This window comes from Aulonocara stuartgranti (genome assembly GCF_965226115.1).
Source record: "Aulonocara stuartgranti genome assembly, chromosome: 22".
Taxonomy (NCBI): domain Eukaryota; kingdom Metazoa; phylum Chordata; class Actinopteri; order Cichliformes; family Cichlidae; genus Aulonocara; species Aulonocara stuartgranti.
The window spans coordinates 4115111-4126805 of NC_138957.1; the positions used below are offsets into that span (position 1 = coordinate 4115111).

General features: G+C 38.1%; 1 protein-coding gene across 1 annotated transcript; it reads left to right on the top strand.

The window, feature by feature from the left end:
• Positions 1 to 9166: 9166 nt before the first annotated feature.
• Positions 9167 to 11090, top strand: LOC309698771 (tumor necrosis factor-like). Its single transcript, XM_082521447.1, has 4 exons — positions 9167 to 9484; positions 9608 to 9635; positions 9778 to 9834; positions 10267 to 11090. Exons 1-4 carry the CDS (start codon positions 9314 to 9316, stop codon positions 10722 to 10724), a joined length of 714 nt encoding a protein of 237 aa, XP_082377573.1. The 5' UTR covers positions 9167 to 9313; the 3' UTR covers positions 10725 to 11090.
• The last annotated feature ends 605 nt before the right edge of the window (positions 11091 to 11695 follow it).

Consider the following 11695-nt stretch of genomic DNA (forward strand, 5'->3'; position numbering starts at 1 on the left):
CTACTGACATTACATTTGCATTGACAGAACTGGCATTAGTAGATGAGATGTACTGTCAAAAGACAAAGTCATCTATGCTCCAATAATCAACAACAGGGTTAGTATAACATTTTCTGAGGAGCTAAAGATTGTAAATGGTACTTGTCAAGGAAGTACCTTGTAAATGTTCAGAGTGGGAAAAGAGTTCTTGTCATCTGGAAATAAGGAAGAAATCTTGTGTATATGTTCTACTAAATTCAAAAGGCTTGTGGGCTAATGATTGGGTTTTAAAATATCCACTGATTAAAAAAGGAAAAGAAAGGAAAAGACCTGACCTGATGTTTGCCAGACAAACATCTAAAATATGTGAAAAGAACCTTGAGTAAGCCAAGTAGTTTGAATTTCTTGAAATGTGGCTAAATGAGAGAATGATTGATGGAGAACAGAACAGCATTTTATTAATCAGAAACAGAAACTACAAATATGTTTATAAATGAACGATGGCAAAGCTTATGGAAAAACGAGCAAGTCTTACTTCACATGATCACTTCACAATACAGCAGAAAGAAATGCCCGTCTTGGATAATAATAACAGTAGATGGCAGCATTGTGCCACTGAGTCGCCTAGTCTGCCCAATCCAAAGGAGCAGAAGCGCAACGACGACGTAAACCTCAGTTCTCACGAGACTCTGCGTGATCCAACATGGCTACGACCTGTTTGTGGAACGTAAACAAAGTACTGAGCCAACTACATCTCTCTCTACATTATAAAGGTTTCAACCCCGAGGAGCTGGACTATTATATCGATTCCTACTCCGAACAATTATTCACAATGATAAAGAACGAAAACTAACGGAGCCGCTCGTAACCCGACTCCATCATCAAAACGACCACTGGACTCATTCACCAACTCAACAACCCAGAAGCAGCTGAATGAAGTACAAATACTTTTTTCAACTTTGTTATTTTCCAACTTTCTGTGAATGGTCCTTGATCTCTCTCGGTCCTTGATTAATGGTCATGACAATTTGTATATTAATTATCATGAAATTGATGTCACGGTCCATTGTGTATTCAGTGGTGCTAGTTTCAGTCATTATGCAAATCTGCTGTTTACAAGGCTGGGGAAACCTACAGTCAGCTGAGACTGAAGAACTTGGTTGAGTGAGGAAACGCTACGTCCAGATGCACACAATTAATTTTCTGGGGTAAATGAAAGCAGTAATTTGTGTAGACAAACTCTATATTCATAGACAGCTTTTATGCTTGAAAATGGTAAAATGGTGAAAACTCTTTGGCTGTATAAATGCAACTACGCAATATACCATAAAATATGAAACCTAATCACAATCCAGTCATAGAGTTTTTGATCCAGAAGGCCAGTTTATAGTATCTACATTGCAATGGTCCTAACAAGATGGTGCTTCATAAAGTTTCTCTTCACTAAGCAACCTGCCAACCTCAGAACTTACAATAGCTGGTGACTTTAATGCTGTGTTGAATCCAATAATGGAGAGATCTGACCTTTCTGCTAATAAAATAACACAACAGAATACATGAAAAATTATGCCTTTATTATTGTTGGACTATTGTTGGACACTTTCCACTTGATCAAGAATACACGCCTTAATTCTGCAGACATAAATGATGTTTTTATTAGATTTTACATTAATTTATACACCTCTTACTTTGACCCAAATATTAAAGATATTTGCAAAGTCATCAGTACGTCACACTAACTGATGCACTTGATTTCTGGCCCAGCAGGTTCTCAGTTTTGGAGGAATAATGTGGTTGCTACAGACCATGTGGTATTAGTTCATCAGCTCAATTTTAAATTCAGGATTCAGTGCAGTTACTTTGTATAGTAAATTGTATAGCATATGTACAATATAGAGCATTAATAAGTCATTCCAGGGCAAAGTAATGTCACAACACTTATTATGCATTTATAATACAGAATTACAACAGCAAGAAATGAAACCAAAACTAGGAAAGCATTTCCTGAAGAAACTGCGGTGTGAATGCTGATAGTTGAATCTTTTGAGCTGAAATGTAATAACTGCTGGAATGTTAAGTTAAAAATGTTGAATGAGCTGAAATACACAGAATCATTCACTTGAAGGTTAATGTTCAAAACTGCTGTTTCAAACTTTCAAAGTTGGAAAGCAGCTGAACAGGTTTGACATGTACATTAGAAAAAGCTGACTAATGACAAAAGAAAATGTAGAGTCAGAAAACACCTGAATGAAAGCTCATATTCTTTAAATTAGCAGAAGAGTGGAATTATGTATTTTAAATGTCTAAACTCAAGAATCACAAATGAAAAAAGATGCTTGCATGTCTACTCTAATCTGCTGTGTGTGTAGATCACTGCAGGAGGAATCCTGAAGTAGAGCTGGGTTGATGGTAATAAAAGTGGAACTAAAGTCCACAAAAAGTAGCCTGGCATAAGTTCCTGCACAGTCCAGATTGTCTGTCAGAAAAGAGCTCATCCAAATCTTCGGAGAGTCATCAACAGACCTGTGGAGTGTGTGTGTGAAACGCTGGGAAAACCAGAAAAACAAAGAATTAAGATAAAAGAATGAGCAACAAATCAGAAACCCAAAATTCATCAATCATCAGGACTTAGAACATGACATGCTTTTTACAGAATTTTAAAAGGCTTATAGATCTAGAAAGCTACAAATACACAATATATTTTAACATTAATCAATACCAGCAGTTAGGGCTGGGCTATATCATACCGTTCACGGTAATACCGGTATAATGTTGGGCAACGATAGGAAAATGAAATATCGCCATAGAATATGGGTAAAACGCGCATGCGCAGTGCCTTTGTTTACATACGCACATGGCGACGATGCAGAATGAGAAGAGCGAAAGCGGATCGTTGAATGAAACGGATGAACCAGAACTGGTTTGTAAAAATGCTGCAGCTTCAGTGGTGTGGGACTGGTTTGGCTTTCATCCGTCAGATACACAACAAAGCACTATTTTTGGTAGCGCATGCTAGCGGGCCGTCGTTATTACCGTGTTTTTTGGAAAATACAGCGCACTTAAAATCAATCCTTTGATTTTTCTGAAAATCGACAGAGCCCCTTATAATCCCATGTGCCTTATGTATGAATTCTGGTTGTGTTTACTGACCTGGAAATGATTTTATGTACACGGCGCTCGAAAATCTGTCAAATATTTCAGTACGACTTTGCTAAGCTACGAAGCCGCACCGCTTGATGGATTGTCGGAGCATTACGGCTATCGTAGGCAGGAGCCTGGCGGAGTGATACTACTGTGCTTCAACATAATGTTACCGTATTGTGTGTGTATAACCTCTTTTTAAGTTTTGTGGATGTTATACATGGTTATGCTGAGGATATGTCGGCCAATTTCCACTGGAAATGCCTTTTGGTTAAACTGTCAGCGAGGAATTTGCATTTGCACTGTTACATTTTATATAACTTTAATGCACATAAAAAAGCTGCTTGTTTAAATGAAAATACATTGATGGTTTTTTTTTTTTTGCACTAATAAAGTTGAGGAATTGTAAAGTATTTTGTCTAGTGTCAATTATATCGTCAGTTATATTGTTATCGCAAATTTTCAAATGTATATCATGATAAATATTTTTGGTCATATCGCCCTGCTCTACCAGCAGTGATATTCTAAATATGTCAAACCACTGTGACCTACTCCTCCTCCGCCATTATGTCAAAACGCACCTCACAACAGGAACAAACATGCACGTAACAGCTCGTGGTTTAGTTGCGAAAAGGAGACAGGAAACACCAGTATCGCAAACACTTTCTTTCTACCTGGTTTCATCCACAGCTACAAAACTCCACAGGACTTCCTCCTCCCTTCCACTCCTTGATTCCTTTCTGAGCACTGGCCTTGCCCAGACAGGTAAGTTGAAATAATGGACAATGAGATGATGCAGTAACTATTGCCTCAGCCCCAGTTGCATAACTCTGGTTTTTCCTTTTTCCCAAAGTCATCACATTATCTCAAATGCATGTGGTTACTTGTGACTTGACAGTATTTATAGTTTTTAGAAAAGAGTTTTGTTTTCATTTCCTATTTGGAAAGAGGTCACCTGGTTCACTGATTCTCTTCAATTCATTTGGCTTCTACATAAAAGCGAAAGAACAGAAAAGAAAAATAAAAGCAAATACTCCCTATAACCAAACCCAATGACTGTTTTTAACATATGTGCTAAAATCTGGTATCCAGCATATCTATCTAGCTATCTATCTTTTTTCTCTCAGAGAAAGATAGGTACGTTGGCATATACATATACTTTCTGAAGTAAAAATCAAATGATTTCAAAGAAAAAGGGGCCATTAACCAGATGTTAATCATCTAGTGGGAAGCTTAAAAGCATGATGACTGTTAGAGCATCACATTAATGTACGAGGTGTCACATCAGTGTGTAATATTCATTCACATACTTCCATATACCCCGCCCTGTGACAGCTGGAGTAGGTTCCCGCAACCCTGCAACCATGAATTAGATAAGAAGTTATATGAAATTGGTTGGAGGGATGGATGGACTTTCATGCACTGTGCATCACTACTGTAGAAAATTGTGTTTGTGTGAATCTATTACAATGCATTTTGATAAATCCATTTGTATCCATTTTCTGGCTCCACTAAATTAAAAATTTATCTTGGTGCACAAAACTACACTGATAAATACGAGTTTATTTATTTTGGAATTTTCCCTGTTTAAAAGTGAATCAAACCAAGAAGGTAAAGCTCTGGGGTTTCCCCTCTTCTGTCCTTAGATAACCTATCATCATCATCATCAGCCTGAAACCTTCCTTTCTCTCTTTTCAAGTGGTTACAGTTGTTATACGAGTGATTCATGGTTGTTTCCCCTAAAATTGAATGGGGCATTTATTCTGTAGAATAAAGGCCACACGGATTAACAAAAATTGAGAGTTTCACCATCTGCTGGTACCCCGCAGAGTTTGGAAATGATTGTACAAACCATTTACAGTTTAGTTTGGTTAAAATTCTTGAATTAAGCGAAGTGATTTGAATAAGTGTAGTAACTTCGATTTCTATTTCAGCTAATCTCTGCTTTGCTTCCTGTCTTCACACAAGTGCTCAAGACTCTGTAATCCAAGACCCAAGAATGTGAGAAGTAGTTATAGTTTTGCATTATGCATCAGATCTGGCTCTTTCAACCCCACAGAGGGTCTTTTCCATATACAGATTCAAGTTTCTGCAGCCAGAGGTCAGCAAGCCAAGGTCTCTGTCCTTGTTTGAGTCATGATGCTAGCATGATGCCCACCCAACCAACATTTACTTAGTCCCTATAGGTGCAGGTCACCAGGAATTGAAAAATTTTCCATCCAAGCCTGGCTCCATGAACACATTTTATCTGACCCTCATGAGAGGGTCAGATAAAATGTGACAATAATAACAAAATGTTGCAACAACAACAATAATAACCTCTGTAGATAAATTGCAATTTGTGAGTAATAGTCACAGTATAACATGGCAATTTTTAAACACATTTTTCATCAAAATCTTTCTAGAGAGATTTCCACATCATATTTTTGGTGAGCTATTTATCTACTAGAGCTTTTCGAATCCTGTCTTGTAAAGAGGAAGCTGAGTAGTGGGCCATTCTACAAAAAGCACTGTGTATTCCTCCTTTCTCAGGGAATGTATCAAGTCTTTTTTTAGATAAAGGGAGTTTGGTTCTCGTGGCAGTTTTAGAAAGAGAAAAAAGCATGACAAGCTGACTGATGTACTGCGACATGAGGGGAGTTTTTTTTTTCACATCCTTTTGCTAAACAAAATACCAAACTGTGTGTAAGTGGGCTGGAGACCACATGAGGGGCAGTTTCTGAGGAAAGAAAAAAAATTTAAATATAATTTCTGTCTTGTTGTTGCGTATACTCCCCTGCTGCTGAAGTTCACCCTCTATGGAAAACCATGTTTAGTCATTTTCACTGAATGACATATAAAATGATACATGGAAACATAAAAATGTGTTATAAAGTATCTTTGCTTATTTGAATGCATCTTGACATCTTTGATTCCTCTTCTCCTTTTCAGTGTTTTAGTTGATTGTGTTAGATTTTATCTTGGTATGTGTCTGTGACGATAGACAACAGTCTCCAAACAGTTTGTGGTTGGGCGTGGTCTTTTATTCCATGGCCAGTTTTGTAAACTAAAATAGCACTGAAAGAGTTTTGTGGAGTTACAGTAAAAGGTTGTACTTTGCCTTCCGGTTAAGGCAGATTTGGAGACATTTGGAGACAGTTCTTGTAATAAAGTTGGATATCATTGCTGCTATAAGACAATAAAACTACATTAAAACAGATGAAATGTTTTGAGTATTCTGGATTTGATGTATGTATTTATTTTAACCTTTGATGCTTTAACATAATTGTAGTCCACATAGTGAACAATAGCTGACAGTGTGTTACTGTGTTTCTTCCATAACTGTTTCATGTGTACTTCAGCCAGTTTTTTGTCTGCCTTTCAGATATTTCTTACACTAAAAGTTTTTTTTATTGTCTGTAATAATAATTAACAACAGCTAGCATCTCATCAGTTAACATTCGCCATTTTGGAAACATGCCAAGCCAAATTATCTAGCATAATACAGTGTGAGCAGGATGTGACTACACAGTAGCACCAAATGCTGATAGTAAAACTTCTGTGTGTGACTGTGTGCCAGAATAAGTGCTGTATGAATAGTTGAAGGTGGTTTGCAATATGCTTTAAGTGAGTGACCAAATTAGAAAAGGTCTATATAAATGTAGTCCACCACAGACATGAAGTGTCACCAATTTAATCATGTCAGTGTCCTTCAGAATCTATTACTCTGTCCACTGTCTAATATATGTTGAACAAGTCCTTTCTAAAGAGAGCAAATTTGTTTCATATGCTAATGTTGTGGCCATCAGTGTAAGAAGTAAACTTTGTGAATTTGATGTGCCGTGCTGTCGCTATGAGTCTTCCTGTGGGCATTGCGAGCACACTCAGTTTTTATTTATGCAAATATATTGGTTTTAGCTGATACAACTCCACTGTTTGCAACCTCTCTGTCTATCTTACTGGTCACACTTCTTTCCTGTTTCCCACTGTTGTTTCATAGCTAATACAAATATATACATATATGATAGCTATAGAAAAATAGAGCTCATCTTATCTTGACCACCACTGGTGACATCATTTAACACCTTAAGATGCTACTCCACCCAAAATATAGTTTGAGCATGAAAGGCTCACTTTCGCGTGAAGATGACTGTTAAAAACTTGCAGCTTAAAGAATAAAGACAGACATTCTCCATGATGACTGTGATACAGTCACAAAGCCTCCCCAATAGGCATGGCTGTTTTACACAACTGTTATTTTGTAAGCTCATGTGAAAGGGATATCATATGTTCTTCTACATTATCTCTAGAGAAGGTTTTAAGGTTTGTTCGTTTTGGTGTTGTGACACCCTCTGGGTAGCTGTTTTTAAACTATGGGCCAGAGATAAGCCTGAGGCCCAGGAGCTACACCTTAACCTTTGTGGTGTTCGAGATCTGGGATTTCCACCACCAGCTATCGTCGGTTACCTCTATGAAACCAAAGACTACTTCAAAATAAAGTGCTATTTTCTTTTTCTCTTCTGAAGATGGTTTAAAGTGATTGTGAAGTTGAAATATCATTATATGTTAGTCAGCATCTAATGTAAATAAATCACTTGTTATTGCTTTTACAATTGGCTGAAATATACCACCTTTAAACTTATGTTGAGCACTCAAAGTATTTTCCACACAGTCCCATATACCATCATACAGCTTTTTTTTCTGGCTGTTTCTGACATTTACACAATCAGTCACACTCTAGTGGGGGCAATGAGGACAACATGGGGATTCAAGATCTTGCCTATGTAGATTAGGGATTGATCACGCAACCTTCCCAGTGGTAGACAACCCGCTACCACAGCCTCCCACGCTGTTGCAGCAAATGTAGAACGGTGTTCCTCTTTCCAGGGCATGGTTTGTCAGTGACGATGAAAAGACATTCAGATGCAGCGTGTTCCCATTTTTCAGTTTTTCAAGATCAATTTATGACATTCAATTCAGAATAGTAATGAACTCTGGTTATCTGACTAGAGTGCTGACTAAATCTTCAACACTTACTCTATATATAATACTCTGTCTGCTAATAGATGAAACACCTACACTCATCCTTACTCATTACAGTTACCATATGATCTTTTCATACAAACAAGCCATGGAAAGGATTATTAATGATACAGTTTCAGATGGTTTGTAATCATGTATTACATATATTCTACCTTTTATATAACCTCTTATCATTAATCAGTCCATCATTTCCATTAATCATTGATCTATCCAAACTGTTAGAGAGCAAGAAGGTGGTGTCCACCCTGAAGGGCTTGTCATGCCATCTCAGGGCACACAGAGATACAGACAGACAAGCGTTTGCACTCAGAACATACTTCATAGAGTGCCTTTTAGTAATTAGAACAACATCTTATTTGTATATCACATTTAAAACATGCATCCCAAAAGGTTGATTCTGTTGTAGCGTTTTCAGTGGGAGAAACGTTTCGTCACTCAGTGTTTCGTGAGTGACGAAACGTTTCAAAAAACCTTTATAAAATTATTAGGGAAGTGACACATGTACTATAAATGTAGGTTGACAATGACATCACTGGCAGTTAATTGTTGGTGGAATATCAAACACAATAACGTAAAAAACATTTGGCAATAGTGGTCAAACTGACTGACGAATAGCTGAAGGTTGCAGACTTTTCTGTGACTTATTGCCCCACATTTGAACTGGCTTTCAGTGTGTCTGCCCCACATAGAAACGAAGACAACACAACAACATATGTGAACACTTCACATCAATAGCTAACATGTGCTTTTTAAAAATTTAGAATAGTAGAATAGAGTGATCTGTGGTCTTGCCTGTGTACGCAGGTATACAGCAGGTGAGTGTATGTGCCTGTTTGAAATGATCTATTGAGTTGTGTGGGTGTGCACTGAGGTGCAAAAGGGGATTCCACACAGGTGTCTGGTTTTTTATTTGATGTTGGTATAACTCCATCATACACATGCCATGTGCAGAGGAGGTGTGGTGCGTAAGATCCTCCCAGGCACTGGGTCTCTATTTCTCATTGAGTCTCCACATGTGTGACATCATTGGAGTTTCCCCCTCTATCGGTGAGAGCCTTTTAAAACAGCCTCTCACAGATAGCGGCATCAAACAAGAAGAAGAGGTGGAAGAAGAGGAGGAAAGGCTGCTAAGAAGTGAACTGTACCTGATAGAAGGCACCCACTAAAAACAATGGAAGGTGAATGCATGGTCGCGCTGGATACAATGATCGACAAAGACACAGAGAAACAGGCAACACAGGAAATCAAGCCCAGGTCAAAGCTAACCATGGCCCTCCTGGCATTCACACTTTGCCTCGCTGCTACTGCTGCTGCTGCCCTCGTTGTTAACAGGCGTGCTGAGGTGGGTTTTAAAATTCTCTCTAAACTACTCAAGAGCGCCATTGACTCTCACAGTGAATGAACTGTTTCACCTAAAACCAACCAGTCTGTAACAGCGTTCTGTGTCATGCTCTATTTCAAACAGGCTCCTGGACAAAATGAGGACAATTTTGGTGAGTACCCTCAACTCTTACAAAAGTAGTGGACTTATTGATGTTTGTTTGTTTTTTGTTTGTTTTTTTAGCTTAGTAATGTTAGTGACTAGTAGGCGAAAACACTGTATAATTCATATTCTCTGTCTTTTCTTGTTCCCAGATCTCCATCACACTTTGAGGCAAATATCAAATGTGAGAGCAGCCATTCATTTGCAAGGTAAGGGATGAAACCCAAGTAAAAAAAAGTGCAAGGCATATTTTAGACTGATTGTGGAGAACCATACTACACCTTTCCCAGTATTGTAATCATGAAATCACACGTCTCTGTGAGATTCATGGGACATTTAGTGGATCATAATTGGAGGAAGTTCTTGATTCAGGAAGCTTACCAGTTTTTCCAGAAAGTTTTAGAACTTCTCCTTGATTTTTAAGGGCACATTATGCCTGTTTCCTTTGGATATTTTGGAGATTTAAATGAGTTCTAGTTAGACTGAAGAATGTAGAGGATAAATGAGAAATAGGCTCATGTCACTGCAACAGAATTCATCTGAAATTTCTCTTCAGGAACCCCTGACTCAAGTGCAGTTTTATTTCACTGTTAATCAGAAATTCACCATGGTGTCTGCCATTTGTCTGTACTATTCAACAGGAGTACACAACTATAGTAGAAAGACCTCAGTGGAATGGCAGAAGGATGTGGACCAGTCCCACTCTCAGGGAGGACTAGAGCTCGATAAAAATGAAATTGTGATTCCTCGAGATGGCCTCTACTTTGTTTACAGCCAAGCATCTTTCCGGGTTGACTGCAGCAGCGATGCCGACGATACCTCCTCACACCCCATGGTCCACCTGAGCCACACTGTCAAACGCTGGTCTCGCTCATATGCACCTAAATATGTGACCATTCTCCACTCTATCCGTACAGTCTGCCAAAAGACAACCAGTGGGGATTCAGATGAGGATGGGAACTGGTACACTGCAGTTTACATGGGGGCTGTGTTCAACTTGTATGCTCATGACAGACTGAGAACACAGACAGAGGAGGCAATGCTGGAGAAATTGGAGGATGAGCCAGGGAAGAACTTCTTTGGTGTTTTTGCCTTGTGAGGAGAGGTGTCTGATGAATGTAGGTGAAAAGGTGACCTCAGACTCCATTTCTCCACCATGACCTGCTGTCCTTCTGGAAGGCTTTTAACTATTGAATGTGAGGAAACCACAGATGGTTCACATTGCACTAAAGAGGTGATGGAAAATGTACTTTAACCATCAGCCATACTTGAAATATTTGTATCAGCAAGTCATTTCATTTTTGTAAGTAAATCAAACTATTGTAACTACAGCAGTCAACCAAAGAGTGCTACCATGTCACTACAGGCTGACAGAATAGAAAAACAAAGGGTTTACTTTTTGGGGAATTTATTTATTTAACATATCTTTGTCGTATTTATTTTATTTGTTGTATTTATTTATTTATTTATTGAAATATTGAAATACTTATATATTTATTAATTTTATTGTGTGTTTTATAATGAATGTCCTACTGTATTTGTGCTGATTTTTATGTATGAAACTATTTGTTTCGTTTTATGGCAAGTACAAACAAATGTCTGAGGATTTACAGTGCCTGTGGTACTCTGAAATATTTGAATAAAACTCAGCTTATAAAGAAATCATGTTTGCAAGAGCTGTGTTTATCATTTTACAAACCAGTGAAAAAAAGAAAAAATATCAAACATGCTACAGGGTCAAACTAAACAGAGCAAACAAATGAGCCACAACGGCTAAAGAAAGCTCAAATTATTGCTAGTGTGTGCGATGGGACAATTAATTAACACACGGTAGTAACCACAGAGTACAGTGTGTCCTCTTTTTGTGTGCAGCGAAACAGTCATGGAAGTGGAGGAGTTTAACTGTTACTTCATCGAGATGAACCCAAATTTATCATGCTTGCTAAATACTGAGATATTTGTCTCTATGACACCATTATTGAAATGTTTATGTTACCTTTCAACTGCATGCACACTAAAAGAATACTTGTGGTGGCAGCACGGTGGCACGGTGGTTAGCACTGTTGCCGC